The 22,475-nt window shown below is 43.4% G+C and overlaps 1 protein-coding gene across 4 annotated transcripts in view; it reads right to left on the bottom strand.

Moving 5' to 3' along the window:
* Positions 1 to 22,475, bottom strand: part of PPP2R2B (protein phosphatase 2 regulatory subunit Bbeta) — a 482,864-nt gene that overhangs the window by 395,108 nt on the left and 65,281 nt on the right. Inside the window, exon 1 of one of the 4 annotated variants that reach the window (XM_040344566.1) lies at positions 14,067 to 14,400. The exons of 2 other annotated variants lie outside the window; for them this stretch is intronic. In XM_040344566.1, coding sequence (XP_040200500.1) covers positions 14,067 to 14,193 — 127 coding nt within the window. In that variant the 5' untranslated portion in view covers positions 14,194 to 14,400. Of the gene's footprint in view, positions 1 to 14,066; positions 14,401 to 22,475 lie in introns of those variants that run through there. One more of the 4 variants, XM_040344567.1, reaches the window with a different exon arrangement.

The following is a 22,475-nucleotide window of genomic DNA, read 5'->3' as shown; positions in this document are numbered from 1 at the left end:
TCATGGGAATAAAAATAAATGAATAATAATTCTGAAGTGGCTTCTACTTTGTCTAGAAGACAGATCCTGGATGGCAGATTGTGTGTCACACTGGGGCAGATTTGTAGAAAAACTTCATTCTAAAATGTAAATCTCCCAGCTAAAAACAAATTGGTGGCAATTGGTACACAGCTGACCAGGGACAATAAGCACACATTAAATATTTTTCATTCCGTGTTCTAGTTTATAGCCATATTGTGTTACCCATACCAAGCAGGTACTTTTTATAGTGACAGGTGAGCTGGAATCTGCATTGCTATGGACACTTGCTTCCTTTTAGATTTCCTCATGTTTTAAAAGTAATGACAAGTGAAGGTTGCGCTCTAACTAAATAATATAAAAAACTGCCAAGCTATTGCTGATAAAGTCTATAACGTGATAATGAATAAATGTGGCAAATAAACATAAATAAAAATAAAAGTAATCCCGGTATCATTAAATCTTGCGCCAATCAAATATAAAAAAAAAAAAAAAAAAAAAAGAAAAAAGTTAAAAGCAGTACTTGCTTTTCTCCTCTAGGCAAGACCATTCTCCTGGCCCCCTGCGCACATTTGCTGCAGGGCTTGGTTCCTGAGAGAGCTCTGAGGGACATCTGTGCATGCGCCAGTTTCCTTGCCATTTGCACATTCATGGGTTCCTGCACACAACCTGCAACAAGGAATTCCACAACCTTCCCTGTCCATGCACAAAACCCCCTTAGCGTGTGCAGATGTGCCAATAGACTGCCAGGATTTGAAGGCCAGGCAGAGCCCCTTGGGAGCATTTGTGCATGCACAATAATGGTGGCATTGGGCGGCGCGGAGCCTGGCCAGACCAGGACTAAAATTCTGCTTTAATGCAGAGCCATAATAAATAACCCACTTGCATTTGTTTAAATGCAAGTACTTGGTATGAACTTCCTGCAATCCCTGTACAACAGAACTCATACTGACAAGGAGAAGCATCGCAAAGAGCCTAGTCAGTTCTGCAGTGCCCATTTGTTAACAAGGTACATGCATGATGGATAAAAAAAAAATTAAAAAAACAACACCACAAGACAGATGCTCAGTATTCTACGGTTTCTCCTTTAATCACTGGCTGGGGAGGCACAAGGCCTGCAAATGTTCTTGAGCTGCAGCAGAGAAAATTCAGGTCTCCTGCCCTGGAAGATTCGGTTGTGCTGTATAACCCTTAAGACTGGATGGACAGAAAAACAAATTGTTTGGCAGCAAAGAGCTTCCATATAGCTACAGTCCAACAAAGCACACATCCCTGTCACAGCCCCAGTTACATAGGCCAAAAGGTCCAATATTCAGAAAATGATTGGCTAAAACACCAAGTGCTTTTTGACTTCTATTCTCATTAGAGAGGAGGGAGGGCGGCGCATTAGCGACAGAGCGCAGGGGAGGGCGGCGCATTAGCGACAGAGCGCAGGGGAGGGCGGCGCATTAGCGACAGAGCAGGGGGGGCATTAGAAGGAGTTGGGCAATGTTTAACTACACCCCTTAAACCCCTCCCACAAGACTTTGGCCACACCCATACTGTGCCGTTAGGCGGCTTACTCCCTCAATTGTTCAAAAGTTGGGTGGTATGGGTAATCGCCCCTTTTTGATGTCTTTATACACTGGCACCAAAAGTTCATAAATGCACTTTATAGTTTGTTATTGTAAAGAGAAATACAATTTATTTAAGCACTCAGGCAAGGACCTTAGTCTACTATAATCTGCATAATTACAATTATCACAATTCCGAGTTCCACTTCTTTTGGCTTCTGTAATGAGAAAGCTCTTTGTCCTCACCAGTGCAGCTGCGATTTGCATTGAGGCATTCTCCAATTTTGAACACACCATCTTTATGCATGAGTCACGTTTTAAATATTTTGCTAAATTTTCTCTGTGCATTCATAGACACACATAGCTCAGAGGCAAACAGGAGACCACGCGACTGTGCGTCAATGGTATCACACTATTGTTATTTGTTTCCTAGAAAAAGCTCAGCCTATTCCCAAGTGTCTAACAAGATTAATGTGTAAACCTTTGCAGAGGAAAATCATTTTAAGTCTGCTTTTAGAACAGGAGGACTTGTAAAACCCAATACTTTACAACTGACATAGCATCTACTCTGTACAGCCATGGCCAAAAGTTTTGAGAATGACACAAATACTAATTTTCACAAAGTCTGCTGCCTCAGTTTTTGAGATGGGAAATTGCATATACTCCAGAATGTTATGAAGAGTGATCAGACGAATTGCAATTAATTGCAAAGTTCCTCTTTGCCATGAAAATGAACTTAATCCCATAAAAAAATTCCACTGCATTTGTGAAGAAGACTTCAGGGTGCCCAAGAAGGTCCAGCAAACGCCAGGACCGTCTCCTAAGAAAGATTCAGCTGCGGGATCGGATTGCCACCAGTGCAGAGCTTGCTCAGGAATGGCAGCAGGCAGGTGTGAGCGCATCTGCACGCACAGTGAAGCGAAGACTTTTGGAAGATGGCCTGGTGCCAAGAAGGGCAGCAAAGAAGCCACTTCTCTCCAAAAAAAAACACATCAGGGACAGATTGATCTTCTACAGAAAATATAGTGAATGGACTGCTGAGGACTGGGGCAAAGTCATATTCTCTGATGAAGCCTCTTTCCGATTGTTTGGGGCATCAGGAAAAAGGCTTGTCCGGAGAAGAAAAGGTGAGCACTACCATCAGTCCTGTGTCATGCCAACAGTAAAGCATCCTGAGACCATTCATGTGTGGGGTTGCTTCTCATCCAAGGGAGTGGGCTCACTCACATTTTTGCCAAAAAACACAGCCATGAATAAAGAATGGTACCAAAACACCCTCCAACAGCAACTTCTTCCAACAATCCAACAGTTTGGTGAAGAACAATGCATTTTCCAGCACAATGGAGCACCGTGCCATAAGGCAAAAGTGATAACTAAGTGGCTCGGGGACCAAAACGTTGACATTTTGGGTCCATAGCCTGGAAACTCCCCAGATCCTAATCCCATTGAGAACTTGTGGTCAATCCTCAAGAGGCGGGTGGACAAACAAAAACCCACTAATTCTGACAAACTCCAAGAAGTGATTATGAAAGAATGGGTTGCCATCAGTCAGGAATTGGCCCAGAAGTTGATTGAGAGCATGCCCAGTCGAATTGCAGAGGTCCTGAAAAAGAAGGGCCAACACTGCAAATACTGACTCTTTGCATAAATGTCATGTAATTGTCGATAAAAGCCTTTGAAACGTATGAAGTGCGTGTAATTATATTTCACTACATCACAGAAACAACTGAAACAAAGATCTAAAAGCAGTTTAGCAGCAAACTTTGTGAAAACTAATATTTGTGTCATTCTCAAAACCTTTGGCCACAACTGTACACAGCAAAGACTTTTTTTTTAAAAAAACACAACATTTTTAATAACATGTTCCTCATACGATCACACAACAGAAGCTCCCCATCATAAGTCTTGCTCTGTCGATTTGAAACACTGATGTTCGATAAGGGGTGAGCCACTCTTCGGAGTCGCCTATTTTTTAGCTTACGTTCACATTGGGCCAATTTGACATGTCAAATTGCATTCCAAAATCGGTGCAACTTCGACATCACAGTCGTTCCTCCACTACTTTTGGCAACTTTGTGGGCGATTTCAATAGAAATCTGTCCATGAACCTGCACAGCTGTCTGTCAGGTCGCCCCCGAACTCGCAATGAAATACAGGGTTTGAAATCGTGCGAGTTCAGCTGAACTTGCAAGATTTCAAACTTGCCCTCAGCGTGAATGAAATTGTGCGAGTTTAGCCGAGTTCATTCCTCCATGTCAGTCCTGACTTTGGGGGCGATTTCAGACATCTGTGCAGGTTGTTGCACAGATGTTAATGGAAAAAAAAAAAAAAAAAAATCACACCCGAAGCCACCAAAAGTAGTACAGAAACTAGTTTTGGGAATTGGTGCGGTGTCACACGATTCGGACGGTGCCATTGCCCCCCGATTTGACATGTCAAATCACATGCCAAATCGGTCCAATGTGAACCACAGCCAAATTTTTCTGCTTTTTTTTTAAAATTGCGTTGGTCAAGTGTTTTAACACCCCATCAATAACCACCAATAAATGTGCATCGACAGAGGAAAAGGCTGAATTGTATTGTAAGTGTACCACATACCCGATTTGAAAAAGCACCATAGAAATTACTGGCAAACTTCTGCACAGCTTTAACATGCGTTATACGCACATTAAAATGCACAGGTGTGAATGGGCCCTTAATCACATTTCTGTAACCATCACCCTGAGCTCTGTAAATAGGACTTTTATAAAGACATAATGAAATATAACTTTATAAAAAGGAGGGGAAAAAAAAAAAAGACCGAAAAGCATGAAAAAGCACTCAACCCTACACATGCTGGCTGGATAAGATACCCTTTAAATAAGTTATGGTCAACTTGGTAAATAGAGAGGGACACAACAGAATTTGTAGTTAAACTTAAATTAAAGTGCGTTTGCAGGAATGCATTTAACCACTTCAGCCGCGGAAGATTTGGCTGCTCAACGACCAGGCCATTTCTTGCGATACGGCACTGCGTCGCTTTAACTGACAATTGCACTGTTGTGCGACGCTCTACCCAAACAACATTGACGTTCCTTTTTTCTCACAAATAGAGCTTTCCTTTGGTGGTATTTGATAATCTCTGCGGTTTATTTTTTGTGCTATAAAACAAAAATTGGCACAAATTTAAAAAAAAAAAAGAAGGTTTCCGTAGTTTAGACGGGGGAGGAGTTCTCGTGTGCGGGGGACACATAAAAATCCCTTGAAGAGCTGCTGGGCCAGAAGGGGGCATCGATACCGAAAGTGCACCACCATGGTTCCAGAACGGGAGGGAGGCCAGCCCTCTTACCAGCTGCACAACAGTGCTGTTCTGAGTATATTGTCAACCCTGCTGAGGGAAGCGAGTAGGGGTGGACAAAAACGGGGCGAGGGGGACCCCCCGGGGGCCATGCTGGAAAGGCCTTGGTCAGCCACATCTAAAGCGTTGGCAAGCTGGAATGCGCTAAGTTTGTTTGGGATTTAGCCCTACGGAAAAAAAAAAATCCCCATCCACACATTCAAGGTAGAATCTTCCCCACTGCATCTTTGCATATTTTGACAACAGGGAGACTTCCTTAACATCAGAATGAACGGATCGTCGCCATCTATACCCGCAGTGCTGACTGGAGTCACTAAAATCTGACAGGGTGGTTGAACAGAAGTCAATTTTTACATCAATGTCTGTTCAACCACAGTGGCCATAGGTGGATCAAAGTGTGGTTGGTCCCTGATGAACTGGCCAAATTCTGATTTAGACATGACAAAGCAGCTTTCAGATTATAAGCACATGGTGCTAGCTCTTCCTACTTTATTTCAGATAAATTACAAAACACACATACCTCTCCTTATCCATAACCATACCTCCCAACTTTTTGAGCTGGGAACAGGGGCATCGGGAAGGCCTGGCTTGGGGGGGCTGGACCCCCGAATGGAACCCCAAAAAGCCCAGAGTCTATGGATCGATGGAGTGCGGCCGAAAGTTGGCTGAGTGCACCATGGGACGTGTGACGCGACGTCCATCATAGCCTGCAGTCTCCAGAAGGCGGGAATTTCAAATGCAACCGCCGAACAATATCCCTGCTCAGGCGGGCGGCTCTCCTTGGCTCCTCTCCTCGGCAGCTCCTCTCTGACAGTGACGAGTGACTGACTGCCTGCTCCCTGCTGTGACCACACACCACGGCTGAGCTCAGGTAAGTCAGTGTGTGTTAAGGTCATGCAGGTCACAGGTCAGTGTATGTAGGTCAGCATTGATGGGCACTGGTAAGTCACAACCCCACCGCCCAGCCCCAAAAAACGCTGCGCCACATACACCACCAACGCCCAGCCTCCCCCCCCCCCCCGGCCTTGGACTTCGGGCTGAAGCCCCTGGTCTTTTTACCACCTAGCAACGCTCCTGGCTGGGAATGAGGGACACCTATCAGCAAAAGTATGCAGGCATAGGACACACCCCTTACCACGCCCCTTAAAGGAGAATTAAATTTAAAAAAAAAAAGTTAACCACTAAGGACCGCCTCCTGCACATATACGTCGGCAGAATGGCACATGTACGTACAGGTATGTCCTGTACTAGTACCCAGCCGTGGGCGCGCGCCCGCGACCCGGTCCAAATCCCAATCGCCGCTGGAGTCCCGCGATCGGTCCCCGGAGCTGAAGATCGGGGAGAGCCATGTGTAAACACGGCTTCCCCGTTCTTCACTGTGGCGGCTGCATCGATCATGTCATCCCTTTTATAGGGGGGACACAATCGATGACATCACTCCTACAGCCACACCCCCCTACAGTTGTAAACACACTTCAGGGAACACATAACACCAACAGCGCCCCCTAGTGGTTAACTCCCAAACTGCAACTGTCATTTTCACAATAAACAATGCATTTTAAATGCATTTTTTGCTGTGAAAATGACAATGGTCCCAAAAATGTGTCAAAATTGTCCGAAGTCTCCGCCATAATGTCGCAGTCACGAAAAAAAAATCGTTGATCGTCGTCATTAGTAGTAAATAAAAATTAATAAAAAAAAAAAAAAAAAAAAATGCAATAAAACCATCTCCTATTTTTTAAACACTATAAATTTTGCGCAAACCAACCGATAAACGCTTATTGAGATTTTTTTATATATTTTTTGGGGGATATTTATAACAAAAAGTAAAAAATATTGAATTTTTTTTAAAATTGTCGCTCTATTTTTGTTTATAGCGCAAAAAATAAAAACCGCAGAGGTGATCAAATACCACCAAAAGAAAGCATTATTTGTGGGAAAAAAAGGACGCCAATTTTGTTTGGGAGCCACGTCGCAAGACCGCGCAATTGTCAGTTAAAGCGACAGTGCCGAATCGCAAAAAGGGGCAAGGTCCTTTAGCTGCATCTTGGTCCGGGTCTTAAGTGGTTAAACACACAAGTGCTTTTTTTTTTACTACTATTCCTTTTTATTGGCTTTTGGAATTTGCAAATGCAGCAATTTCGAAATCAGATGAAAGGTTTAGCGTTATTTGATAGATAAAAAGTGCATTTTATAGACTACTATATAGATCAGACCAAAATGAGGGACATTGCTCCAATCAGGGACAGTTGGACGCTATGCATAACCCTGCCTTTTACAAAGGCAGAGAGCACAGGAAGTTATCAGCTCAAGCGATTTCTGGACTTATTGAACAGGGGAAAAAAAAAAAACATATTATCAGACAAAAAGATGGCAAATAAGAGTAGTTCATTGTTGGGTGTACATACACTTTAAAGCTGGTTCACCCAGGAGTTGCACTGCCCTTTGTACACGGGCCCACAGCTACTCTGATACCCTGCAATGTGCCCTAGGAGGTCGATTTTATTTTTAGGCAATGTTCCAATTTAACTGCTTACGGACCAACCGCCGCAGTTATACTGCGGCAGGTTGGCTCCATTGCACGAATCGTCATAGCTGTACGTCGGTCTACAAAAGCGGGCTAGCAGGTGCACGCATGCCCGTTGCATCGCAGGGGTGCCAATGCTCATGACAGGTGGTCGAGATGACAGCCAGCCATGAGCGATGGTGGGCACGAGAGGCAGAACAGGGACGTGTGTGTATATAAACACACAAACCCCCGTTCTGTGAGGAAAGGCAGATTGTGAGTTCCCAATAGCTAGGAACTACGATCTAAATTCCTCTAATTCAGTCCCATCCCCCCTACAGTTAGAACACACATCAGGGAGCACAAATTACCCCTTGATCGACCCCCGTTAACCCCTTCCCTGCCTGTGATATTTTTTACAGTAATCGGTGCATTTTTATAGCACTGATTGCTGTATAAATGCCAATGGTCCCAAAAATGTGTCAAAAGTGTCTGCCATAATGTCGCAGTTCCAATAAAAAAAAAAAAACGAAATAAAAAAGTGCTATAGATCTATCCCCCATTTTGCATATGCTATAACTTACGTGCAAACCAATTGATATATGCTTATTGCGATTTTTTTTTTACCAAAAAAAAATGAGAAAAAAAAATACATATTGGCCTAAACTGGAGGAAAAAAAATGTTTTTTTTGTTTTTTTTAATTGGGGATATTATAGCAAAAGTGGAATTTTTTTTTGTTTATAGTGCAAAACATTAAAATGGCAGATATGATCAAATACCACCCAAAGAAAGCTCCATTTGTGAAAAAAAAAAAAAAAGGACAATTTTGTTTGGGTACAGAGTCGCACGACCGCGTAGTTTTCAGTTAAAGCGACGCAGTGTCGAATCGCAAAAAATAGCCCGGTCATTGAGCAGCCAATTCTTCTGGGACTGAAGTGATTAAGATCCTAGATCAGAAACACTGTATAATTTGTGGCCACACAAGAAAGCCATGCACATTTTCATACTATAAAATAAAGCAATATATTTACATAAAATGCATAACACTTTGTTGGCTACTTCCATCCTGAACATATGCTTGATAAAATGCCCAGAGGAACAATGCTGAGAGACAAGAGCATCTGCAAAGAAGCAGCACAATTTCAAGAGGGGACATATTATGCAGAGATTAGTACACCATTAGAGATTATTTAAAACTAGCAGCACAAACATCACATACTCAGACAAAAGTGGGGCATTGAAAGAAGTTTATATTTGAAGCATGCTGAAGGAGGAAAAAAAAAAATATATAATCCCTTTTCACTTGTTACTCGTTTTACTTGCTGCAAAATGCCACAGATGGTACATCCAACTCAAGGCATGAAAATAAGAACATAGGATGCAGGATGTCCCTTGTAAAAGTAAATCATAATAAATACTCAGACTATAATATTATAGTGCATACATTAGTATCCCTTGCCTGTCTTTATACACCAACATATACAGTAGTTGGTCTTATCTATTGTTGGTGCAATAATTGCACCATTTTGTAATCTGCCACACGTGTCTGTAAAGGGCCATAGTGCAGAAAAGGTTATGGGTTTATTGAATCCCCCGATTACCTTAAGGTTTTTCCTTTAGCCAAGGATAGGACTTTGAGGTACTGCATACAGGTACATCTAAAAAAATGTGAATATCAAAAAGTTAATTTCAGTAATTCAATTAAAAAAGTAAAACTGGAAAATGAAATAAAAATCGGCATCTCCATAAAGCTGGTCAGCAGAGGAAAGCATGAACTGCTCTAGAATTTCTTGGTATTGGGCTCGCTGACTTTGGACTTCACACCCAGTGGACCATCACCAGCAGATAGAGCACTTCATGCTTCCCTCTGCTGACCAGCTTTAAAGCGGAGGTTCACCCTAAAAACATGTATATAACATTACATTCTGCATACTTCCAACATTTACAGTATGCTGTTTTTTTTTTGCTGTACATACGTATTATTGCTATTTTCCACCCGGCTTCTGGGTACTCACTCCCGCGGGAGTAGGCGTTCCTATGCAGAGGCGCAGTGTCATGTGGGACTTCGCCCAGATGATTGACGTCTTGAGAAAAACTTCCCCCCGGCGGATAAGGCGCGTCACGAGTTTCCGAAAGTAGCCGAACTGCGAGTCGGCTCTATACGGCGCCTGCGCAATGACTAGGAGCCGTGTGGAGCCGACTGCGCAGGTGTGGTATAGAGCCGACTCGCAGTTCGGCTACTTTCGGAAACTCGTGACGCTCCTTATCCGCCGGGGGGGAAGGAATTTTTCTCAAGACATCAATCATCTGGGCGAAGTCCCACATGACACTGCGCCTCTGCATAGCGACGCCTACTCCCGCGGGAGTGAGTACCCGGAAGACGGGTGGAAAATAGCAATAATACGGTATGTACAGCCAAAAGAAAAAACAGCATACTGTAAATGTTGGAAGTATGCAGAATGTAATGTTATATACATGTTTTTAGGGTGAACCTCCGCTTTAAAGGAGATGCTGATTTTATTTTCCAGCAGGACTTGGCACCTGCCCACAATACCAAAAGTACCAATACCTAGTTTAATAATTATAGTTTCACTGTGCTTGATTGGCCAGAAAACTCTCAACCTAAACTCCATAGAGAATCTGTGGGGTATTGTCAAGAGGAGGATGAAAGACACCAGACCCAAAAATGCAGATGAGCTAAAAGCCACTATCAAAGCAACCTGGGCTTCCATAACACCTCAGCAGTGCCACAGGGTGATCGCCTCCATGCCACGCCACTTTGATGATGTAGTAATTCATGCAAAAGGAGCCCCGACCAAGTATTGAGTGCAAACTGTACTGTATATGGACATACTTTTCAGTAAGCCAATATTTCTGCTTTCTAATTTTCTGAGATACTGAATTTGGGGTTTTCACTAGCTTTAAGCCATAATCAAAATTAAAAGAAAGGCTTGAAATGTATAACTACTGGTATATAAAATATGTCAGAGCTGCCCGTCACATTTTGAATTGAATTACCAAAAAATAAATAAAACTATGATTATATTCAAATTTTATGAGATGTACTTGGTACTTAGTGGCACAGCTGAAGCTCACCTTCTCCCCAAGACCCCTTTCACACTGGGTAATTTTTCAGGCGCTATTGCGCTAAAAATAGCACCTGAAAATCGTCCTGAAACAGCCGCTGAGGGCTTTCACACTGGATCAGTGCACTTGCAGGACAGTAAAAAAAAGTCCTGCTAGCCGCATCTTTGGAGCGGTGTGTATACCGCTCCTGCCCATTGAAATCAATGGGGCACCGCAGCTATACCGCTGGCAAAGCGCCTCTACCGGTGGTTTTTAACCATTTCTTGGCCGCTAGCGGGGGGTAAAACTTTCTGGCGCCACTAGCGGCCGAATAGCGCCGTAAAATTGTCGGTAAAGCTTAAAGCCGTTATTGTAATCCAGCGGTTTCGTTATTTTAATTGTGGGCCAAGGAGCTGCGGTGGCACAACGCGATTGGCACTGCGCTGACAAGCCATTCACATCTGCAGCTGGGGGTTCCGATCCCGGTCTCAGCTACATGTGAATTGAGTTTGGTGGTCTCTCGGTGGGTGTGCTATGCGAGGTAAGCCTGCGCTTAGTATGCCCACCCCCCTCCCACAAAAACCACCACACTTACACGCACGCAAAATTGGGTTAACATGCACGCACTTTGACCACACGGTCTCTAAAAAGAGAGGCGAAGGACTAACGGGGCTGGTTGAGCGGGCTAGATCCTCTCACTCCCTTATAGGGAGTCCCTCTGCCCGTAGTGCTTTAAAGCCGAGCAGGTAGGGCAGGCTGTGTGGGAGGACCCCTCACACACCCACCATTGCCACCCGGGGCATGGAGAAAGGTGGCAGATTGCCTCTGGGGGAGGCCTGCCTACTCCCAACTCCTGCAGTCCGGCTCCTCTCTCGAGTACACGCACAAAATACACTTTAAAAAAAAAAAAAATTTAATTGTGGGGCCTTGTTGCACACTTTTCTCCTCCTAGGTCAGGAACTCAAAGTATTGAAGCCATGGGATTAGCATTATAGCCAGGCAATCAGCATTTCAAATTAGGTCAGCAATAGCAGCCTAAATGTTCACTTTTAAAAACAACCCCTAGCATTTCTGGCCATAGCCATCTTGAGTAGGAGCACTGCACCAAATTATAGTACAGGCCAAGCATCTGCCTCCAAAATGAGCAGAGGCTTTTGCGGTCACGTCAAAAGAACTAAAGAATTTTCAAGCACTATTACGAAATTCAAATGCATGTTGTCAGAAGGTGCCCATATACACACACACACACACACACACACACACACACAAGATGCCTGTCACAGGGTCTGGACAATTGCAGTTGGATTTGAAGACAACCCATGAACATTATGTCATCTTGTTGATTTCTACTGTTCCCAGTGCCAGCACCAAAGCGGTGTGCAACATGCATCATGATACAGTTTGAACTCCTGAAAGCTGTCACCTTGGTAATATCATGGCATATACCAGGAGTGCCCAATCTTTTGAAGAGCGAGGGCCACTTAAGTGACTTGGTAACCGGTCACGGGCCACAATGAGCGGAGTAGGTGGATGGCATGTCTGTGTCCGCTGCATATGCAGAGCAGACACGGACACAGCCCACGATACTTTTTAACAGATCGTATTGGAATGTACTGTCTGCCACTACTTAGAGGTGAATAGAGGGTCCAATTGGTTGGACTGACCGTGTGAAAGGGGCCCAAGGATGCTTTCACACTGATGCGCTGTGGTTTACCTGCACCACGGGTGCAACGCAGTGTAACTTTGTCTTTTCTGCACTTTGCAATAAACTTCTATTATATTTTGCAGGTTTGATGCACTTTCAGAAAGCTCAAATTCGCAGGTAATAACAGAAGTCTATGGCTCAGTGCAGGTAACCCGCAGGTGTACTGCTCTGCACCTGCGGATCAGTTTTAAAGCAGCCCAGTAACCCCTGCAGAACAGGTATGTCCATATATACACACTGAGATTTTAGTAATAAACTGCCTTTTTTTTTTTTTTTTTTACTGTAAAAGGGACTTTATTTTGCATAATGTATTTTATGTTTTACGAGCAAATGAAAATACAAAATAAACTGCCTTTTAATAAACTGCCTTTTAATAACAGTATTCTATTCCATCCCAGAACTGGAGGTCGCGGGCCACTTGCTGAGCATCCTTGGCATATATATACGGTGAACCACACAGCTCCAAAAATGACATAGCATATAGCTCAAGACCTGTGGAGAGAATATGGTAGCATAAAGTTGTATGTTGCAGGGCTTTTTATTCCCTTCCTGGCTTCATTACCCATAGGTGCTGGAATTAGAGCAAGCATTCCAAGGAGCTCAGGCTTCAATGGCTGCATGCTTGTCTGAGATCAGGATAACATCTCTGGAGCATGCATCTTCCAAACACAATCATTAGTGGCAGCTCCCTTTTACACGCTCACTAGCAGGTTACCGCAAAGAAATGCAGCAAATCAAACGGCAATACACATAGGAAGAACACCCAACCATCTCTTCTCTGTGGTGTGCTGCATTAAAAAAAAAGTTAGAGACAGATAGGCCCTTTATACACGTAATGATCCGCCCCGTGAACCTCCACTTGTTCAGCGGGGGATCGCTCCGTTGATCCCCGCTGAGCCGGCGGATGACAGGGCGGTCCCCGCACACTGTGCAGGGACCGCCCTGTCTTTGCTCCGCTCTCCCCTATGCGGGGGGGGGGGGTTCGGATAAACACAGACCGTCTGTAAAAGTAGGTTTTTTCCTCCGTCACACTTTAGCGGATCGGATGTCAGCGGGCATGTCACCGCTGACATCCACGGCTCCATAGAGGAGCACGGAGTGCCCGTTCAGGTCCGCCTAAAAAACTGAACGGGCCGCCTGTGTGAAAGAGCCCTTAGATATATCTCTCTATCATGCCAGGTAATATATGTAATCTAGAAGTGGCCTTACTGCAACGCACACAATATAGTAATAAAGCCCTGCAACACATTAAACCAACATGATATGCAGCCTAAAACTAAGAGGCTGTCATTGCTGATGTCACATTATTGTATGATATATGCCCGACAGGGCCCTTTCATACTGGTGCGTTTTTGCTGCGTTTTCGCGTTAAAAATAGCGCTATTAAAACGCTCCCCATGCCCCTCTCTCTTGAAATGAATTAAAGAAAGCTGTAAAAACGCGGTAAAAACGGAGCGTTAAAATCGTGGTAAAACACTGCGATTTTACCGCATTTTTAATTCATTTCAATGGGCATGGGGGGCGTTTTAATAGCGCTATTTTTACCACGAAAACGCGGCAAAAAACGCACCAGTGTGAAAGGACCCTTATGCTCACCCCCTGTACTTTGAGTTTCTAACCCTAAACAAGCATGCGGTTCATAATTGCTGACTTTCTAAATATGAGGACTTGTCCTGGATTAGGAAGTATTGAAGCCTGAAAGCCAACATATCTAGCACTTTCAGAAGGAGGTCAGCAATGGCAGCCCCCTGCTTTTTTTCTTAGGAAAGGCTACAGTTCAATAATAATAATAATAATAATAATAATAATAATAATACAGGAAGCACCAAAAGCCATTAATTAAACTGTGGTGTTAAAAAACAAAAAAAATCTGAACATACCCCTCCTCTTCACTCTTTTACCTGTAGAAAACTGAAACATTTTTTTCTTTCTCCTTAGAGTGATTGTTCCATTAAGATCATGGGTATCTTCAGTCACTATGAAAATTCCTCGAAATTCTGGAATCATCACGACTGACCACAAGATTGATAGATTTCCCAAAGGCAGACCTTCCTTGAAGAGCTAGCTATGTTGAGTGACGGGTGTTATGAAAAAGAGTCCATTTATTGATTGTTTTATCTATGAGCAGTATGATTTCCAAACTACAAGCTGTATCTCCTACAAGTTACTATGAAGATAGCACACATTGAGAACAACCAAACCAGCTCTGCTAATGCTAGCTTTACATCATCAGGTGGGTAGGGTAACGTCGTTTAGTGCTAAATCAATACACCTGGGTTCCAACAAACACACATAGTAAAGCTGGGATAGATAGACTTCATTGACAACCACATGTAAAAAGAAGTCCCACTTTTGTTTCTAAATTTTGCAAAAAGGACACTATATCTATGGAACAGAAGATCCCATTTTGCAATTATAATTTGGAAGCAAATGTAGTGTCCTGTTTAGTTTTTCTCTTAAACAGGATGCAGATCTGTACTACAGGACTGTGTGGGCTCACAAACGCAATCGTTAGTATCGCTATTATGCTACTAAAGTTGCTAACAATTAATTGCTAAAAGTAGTGATCAAGCAATTGCATAATCACAAACTATTCTAAATGTGTGTGATGAATTTCTACTATAAGCTTTTTCTGTAGATTTCACTATAATTATCTATTTGTTTCATAGGTGTAATGCTTCTAGTGGACAACAATTGGTAAACCAAAATTGCAGATATGCCCCTGGCCTTATCTGGTTGGCACCTTACTAGCTACACAGCCTTTGGACATCTATATTCAAAAGGAGGAAGAGTGCTTTGGGTGACCTATGAAAAGCAGTGCTTTTTTTTTTTATAAATATCTTTATTTAAATCATCACACACATGAAAAGCAGTGCTTAAGTGAACTGTTAGACCCCTTTCACACTGAAGCGTTTTTACAGCGTTTTAGTGTTAAAAATAGCGCTATGAAAACGTTCATAAAACGCTCTCCATGCATCTCAATGGACCCTTTCACACTGAGTCCTGCAAGCAGCATCTTTGGAGCACCTTTTGGGCGCTAAAAAAAACGCTCCAAAAACGCCCCTCTCCATTGAAATGAATTGAAAGTGCTGTAAAAACGCCTTACCCTTTCACACTGAGGCACTGCAAAAATGCCCTAAAACGTTAGGGTCTTAGCAGTGCTTTACCAGCACATTGGGATTGCAGATAAGGCTTCGCTCGAATAACGCTTGAAAAACGCCCCAGTGTGAAAGGGGCCTTACTTATAGCAACCACTCAGGCTGAATTAAAGATTTTTCTGCCATATGCGTTACCAAAATTTTCACCCCAGTTTTGAAATCTGTGACGTGATAATAATACTAAGGCTGCTTTCACATTGAGGCGTGCAGCCGCGGTGATGGTATAGCCGTGCTATTTGTAGCGCGGCTATACCGTCGTATTTACCGCAATATTCGGGCACTAGCGGTGAGGTTTTAACCCCCGCTAGCGGCCCGAAAAAGGGTTAATACCGCCCGTGTTGCGGGCGGTATTACCGCGCTTTCCCATTGGTTTCAATGGGAAGGCGCGGTATAGGAGCGGTGAACACACCGCTCCTATACCGCGGTAAAGATGCGGCTAGCAGGACTTTTGGAGCACTCCTGCTAGCGCACCGCTTCAATGTGAAAGCCTTCGGGCTTTCACATTAAACACTACAGGGCATGATTTTTCATGCGGTATAGCAGCGCTATTTTTAGCGCTGTACCGCATGAAAAACGCCTCAATGTGAAAGGGGCCTAATAGTACAGGCAGGTGAAAGAAAGGTAGACACAGGTGGGTGGAGATGAGAAAATGTAGTTCACCAGCTCAAGTGGGAGAAGTGCATTGCACTATGGAATGCAATTTCAGTTAACATTGGAATTGAGTTTTCATTGCTGATTAAAGTCAATTATACCTCAGACAGGAGGCTCATATCTTATGCATTATCTTTCTTTAATAATGCCCATAGCAGAAATACAGTAAACATTTATTGTAACTTAAAAGAAAAAATTCAAAGAACTACCCTTCCCAGCAGTCCCTGGGCCAGCATAGCCCCTCCCAGACCGTAATCTATATAAGGAACTGTCTGAGGTAACCTATTCCTCTTTCTTTCTGCTCATGGCAGAGCACACAAGATGTACCTTTATTGTTTGATTGTATATATGGTCTCTGATACCGAGTGCCCGGGTGTCGGGTGATTTTGTTCAGTAAGTATTTCATGTACCTTTATTATTTACAAGATAGGTATTTCATGTACCTTTATTATTTACAGGATAGGTACTTCTTGTATCTTTATTATTTACAAGATAGGGTTTCCTCAGCTACGCTAGCCAGAGGGGTACGATCAATCATGGAAATGGCAGGGTCTTACGTAACCCCGTTGGGCGCCCACCCCTCCAGAGGAGCGGTGGCTCCTAGGTCATCACCCCGGGCGGCTCCCTATAGGATTTACGGCTAGCGGCGGACTGGTAACCACGATTGCTTTCCGCCAATTCTGCTTGGATCGGAGGAACACATATCTATATCAATTTTGTAGTTGTTTCATTTGTTATCATCTATATATGCATTGTTATAGCTTTGAACTTGCATAAGATATGAGCCTCCTGTCTGAGGTATAATTCGAGATTTTCCTAGCTTGTGACGGAAAATATTGATTATATGAAGACAGGAGGCGAGTATCTTCCCTCCCGACCCAACCCTGTCACGAGGTTGTCTCTCTCTCGTTCTAGACTGTTGAACCACACACCCTGCAAGTCGGAGGCTGGTACGCCCCGGCAGTTAGTTTTCACTAACCCCGTCGGGATTGCTGTTCCGTTTCGATCCATGGGTTTAGTTCACCGCAGATGGAAGCTCCTACTACGTTCCAGATCCGGAGTCGGGATGCCGTTGACTGAATCCGTTGGTCCATGTTCCTGAAGACGACTGACCGGTCGGCTCCGAATGGTTTTGGTTTTCCTATAGTCCCCATTGGGATGAAGTTGGTCCGGATGAAGTTGGTCCGTGTTGGCCTTGTCCTTTCGTTTCCTCCAGATTCAGATGTTGTGTTCCGGTCGGAAGGTTCCCGGCAGCCGCGGAGATGTCTAATTGGACTTTCGGTTCCTGTTTACACTAATTCGCATGAAGAAAGAGGAATAGGTTACCTCAGACAGTCCCTTATATAGATTACGGTCTGGGAGGGGCTATGCTGGCCCAGGGACTGCTGGGAAGGGTAGTTCTTTGAATTTTTTCTTTTAAGTTACAATAAATGTTTACTGTATTTCTGCTATGGGCATTATTAAAGAAAGATAATGCATAAGATACTCGCCTCCTGTCTTCATATAATCAATATTTTCCGTCACAAGCTAGGAAAATCTTGAATTAAACTCCAGCCCCAAATGTGTTTTTATTTTCTGGATGCCCATCTTTTGTCTAAGGCAATGGGGGTTATTTACTAAAGGCAAATCCACTTTGCACTACAAGTGCAAACTACAAGTGCAAAGTGCACTTGGAAGTGCAGTCGCTGTAGATCCGAGGGGAACATGCAAGGAAAATAAAAAACAGCATTTTAGCTTGCACATGATTGGATGATAAAAATCAGCAGAGCCTCCCCTCATTTTAGATCTACCCCTCAAACTTACAGCGACTTCACATCCAAGTGCACTTTCAGTGCGATTTCAAGTGCAATTTGCACTCGTAGTGCAAAGTGGATTTGCCTTTAGTAAATAACCCCCAGAGTGTTCATGAATAACATTGCACTGTCAATCTGTGATTTAAGGCAGTAAATTACCTTATTATTCCATAGGTCCTCGTTGGATAGGACTATGAAACAACAAATCCATAAAAATGTGTTGTCCAAGCCAGTGTTTCTCAACTCCAGTCCTCAAGGCGCTCCAACAGGTCATGTTTTCAGGATTTCCCTCAGATGAAACGGCTGTGGTAATTACTAAAGCAGTGAAACTGATCAAATCACCTGTGCAAAATAACGGGAAGCCTGAAAACATGACCTGTTGGGGCGCCTTGAGGACAGGAGTTGAGAAACACTGGTCTAATCAACTCTGAGGAAGGGGGCGTGCCCCCGAAACGCGTTAACCTGCCATCATAGAAGGGTGTTGTTGGAGTTAGCCTATTCTGCACTGTATGGCATCTTCTGCTTTTCATGCTGCACTTTTGTGAGTATCTATTTTTACCATTTTTTTTCCAATAAATATTTGGTAATGCACTAAGTATTTGTGCCTTCCTATTTGTTTTTTTTTGTAGTACAAACATTTTGCTATTACAGTACAAAAGGTACAAGTTATGGAAATATCTGCCAAGAGATACAATTCATGGAAATGAAAACCATTCCCCAACACTTATCCCTGACCTTTCAAATCCTATAACACCTAACATACTTTAATTCCTAAAGACCTATTCACACTGATGCGTTGTAATAGCATGTGTTCTGCCACTCAAGGTAACCTAAAATGCGTTGGGTTGCGATACCATTCATTTTGGATCAAAGCCCAATACACTATTCACTGTATCCTTCATTGCCACTATCAGTGCGCATGCTTCGGCAGATCCTTTCTGCTTCCTCCTTTCTTTTATGGATGCTTTTCCACATTACTTAAATAACAGAATGTGGCTTGATGCACCCCATGAGGCACCTTCATGTAACATAGAAATACGCCAATTTGCCCTTGGGACTTTAAATGAGTTGTGACACACCATGTAGTAAAATACATGTTATACAGATGTATTAATATATACAATGCCAACAAATCAACATAAGCAGGTACCATATTATCATATAGAGTTGTAAGTGTAGAACATAATGTTGTTTCGTAACCAAGTACAATATTCCCGAGAACAACCCATAATAGGTATACAAATGCATCATTGTGATCCGACGCGTTTCGTGAACATGTGCTTACTTCCTCAGAGGTTGATGCATACACAGTTATCTATTAAATAAAACAATTTGATATACTATTGGTACAAGAAAGTAATGACAAAGAGCTACCATAAGATGCCGATACATACAAATCTGTTAAAAATTAGAATCACATGATCATACTCCACTGGAGACTGCAAAAAACGGGAACTGTGCACATAAGATCCACGAGGGCTGGGCGAGACAAACAGAACAGGACCCAAGTCCAAACCAACATAAAGTAGTATCCACGTTGATGGCTATGGAAAACATACCTATGTATCAGATTATCTTCTCTAATGTATATGAATGTAGTATCAACAACCAATAAAATATTGGTAAAGGGGTATATAATGAGTGGAGGTGTAAGCTGCTATAACCATAGGTATGTCGGAATACTAGGGTTGTCCCAATACCACTTTTTTAGGCTGGCACTGATGGGAGGCACTGACAGGTGGCACTGATGGCACTTATGGGCACTGATAGGTGGTGATGATGGATGGCACTGATAGTTGGCACTTATAGACACTGATGGCACTGACAGGTGGCTGGCACTGATAGGCAGCACTTATGGGCACTGATGGCACTGACAGTTGGCTGGCACTGACATGGGGCTGGCACTGATAGAAAGGAGGCACTGATGGCACTTATGAGCACTGATAGGTGGCACTGATGGATGGTATTTATGGGCACTGATGGTACTGACATGTGGCTGGCACTGATGGCTGGCACTTATGGGCAGGCACTGAAATGCAGCAATAAATGGCATGAGGAAAAGATTTTGAAATGCTATGCTGCAACGCCCATCTTGGTACACCCTGCACTCAGCATCAGTAAGTATCAGCAGACATCTTGTTACACCCAGCCCGAATTATATGGCTTACTGTGGCCAAGTGCAGGGTGTACCAAGATGGGTGTCGGGATGTCCAAGCTGACGGTCACCAATCCTGATGTGGCTGCGCCCTGCACACTTCCAGCTTACCTAGCTGAGGACTCACTCTCCGCCCCTCTGACTCTGCCTACGGACGCGTCCCGCCCACTCCGCCCGCCCTCTCTGCTCACAGACTCCACCCACCCTCTCCACTCGCAAACTCTGCCCGCCCTCTCTGCTCACAAACTCTGCCCACCCTCGCCGCTCACAAACTCCACCTGCCCTCTCCGCTCGCAAACTCTGCCTACCCTTTCTGCTCACAAACTCCGCCCGCTGTCCAGGTATCGGGTCAGGCATCGGGAGCATTTCTGTGAGTACAAGTACTTGCGCAAATGCTCTGTATCGGTCCCGATACTGATACTAGTATCGGTATTGGGACAACCCTACTGAATACATAGGGGATATAAACAAACTCTGGGTGAAATTTGACATCTGTGTAGGTATATGTCCCTGAATGCAGTCAGTGTGCGTTTGGGGACCCATACCTGCACAGCTGTCAAATTGGGGCCAGCAGCTGTGTCTATGTGTCCACCAATGGAACAACTGTGCATCCCATGCAGACAAAAATGGTCCTTTGCACGGGTGGAAGGATAGGAACGCCCATGTGAATGAGGCCTTTTTGAACTTGGATGAACCCTCATGTTTCCTCAAACACAATGTACTGTATAAGTTTAATTTAGACAGTGTCCCAAATGCATTACAGCAAACCCATAATGATACTCATTCATTCATTCCAACTACATTTTATCAATAAGCGCACAGAAAACGTGTAAAAAGAAAAACACAATTTATCTTGATCGTTTGTATAAAGTAAATATAAGCGGAAGAACAATGATCTCCCAAGTTCATGCTTCCCTGTGGCTCAGTCATTGTGATTAAGGAGTTTAATATGTTCTCAGTTCTACCTCATCATTCTTATTTATAGCATAGCACATTGTGGGCATGTGTTACTATCATTTACAAATCATCTGTGAATTCAGCTGCAAATGACGAATATTCTACATAACACCTTTTACAAGTGTTTGTCTCTTATTATGTTCAAAACACAGGACACTAGAGACAATTATGCACTCCTACCCATTTTTTATATGTATTTTATTATTTTCCCAGCATTGCAATCTATTATACTGTAATTCAATTGTTCTCTTATTTTCTTGGTAGTTCATAGAACACAATGTCAAATCTTAAGACCCCTTTCACACTGGGGCATTTTTTTAGCGTTAAAAAAAGCGTCTGTAAAGCGCCTGAAAGAAGCTGCATCTGCAATCCCAATGTGAAAGCCCGAGTGCTTTCACACTAAAAACGCCCAGTGTGAAAGGGGTCTTAAGGATAAGTTCACCTTTTGGGGAAAAAATAATAAATTCATATATCTTTGCAGGAAAAAAAATGTGCATTTTTTTATTTTTTCCCCAAGGAGCCTGGAAAGCATCGCACCTGTGATCAGTGGATTAGGGGTGCAATGGCAGACTCCTGCAAACAAGCCCTGCATCTTTCAGTCCGTACCTGCATACAGGCTTGTGAATGAACTACGAGGCCACACATCAGCGACCTTGTGGCCCATTAGGAACTGCAAGCTGTCAGCCGCAAAGGTTGATAGTACTTCAGGTCTAGTACTAGTTCAAGTTATTCACAGAAAACTGCGAATGAATGATGCGTTCATGTGGATGGAGCCCCGCACAGACACGTTATTTTCAAATAGTTACAGCCAGCGCCAGGAGAAGTTCCCCACTTGCTGTCACAGGGAGGCGGGGTGAGGCTGCAGCTGCTGGAACATGTTACATGTTCCACCCTAAATACAGACAGAACATGTATCATGTTCCAGCAGCTGCTGATGTGAACTTATCCTTTAATGTTGTCTTATGCATCTATGGGTTCATTCACACTTCTGTGTTTTAGTGTGGTGTGTTTTTAAAAAAAATCCATCTACTTTTCCAGCAAACACACCTTCTATAGAGATGAATAGTAAAGAATGCATAAGTGTTAAAAATTGCTATTTTATGTACACATAGGAGTAGATTTAGATAGAATCGTCTATCTTTATGCTCGGCGTAACGTATCTCAGATACGTTACCCCGCCGTAATTACCCCGCCGTAACGTATCTGTGTCGGCGTAAGCCAGCATAATTCAAATGTGGATGATGTGGGCGTGTTTTATGTATATTAACTGTGACCCCGCGTATTTGACGCTTTTTACGAACGGCGCATGCGCCGTTCGTGAAAAAATTCCAGTGCGCATGCTCGAAATTCCGCCGCAAATCGTCATTGCTTTCGACGTGAACATACTTAACATAGGATACGCCTCATATAGCAGGGGTAACTATACGTCGAAAAAAGCCTGACGTAAAAAAATGCGCCGGCCGGACGTACGTTTCTGAATCGGCGTATCTAGCTCATTTGCATATTCCTTGTGTAAATCTATGGAAGCGCCACCTAGCGGCCAGCGTAAATATACAGCCTAATATACGACGGTGT

This window comes from Rana temporaria, chromosome 3, assembly GCF_905171775.1.
Source record: "Rana temporaria chromosome 3, aRanTem1.1, whole genome shotgun sequence".
Lineage (NCBI taxonomy): Eukaryota > Metazoa > Chordata > Amphibia > Anura > Ranidae > Rana > Rana temporaria.
This window is presented reverse-complemented; position numbering and strand designations above follow the sequence as displayed.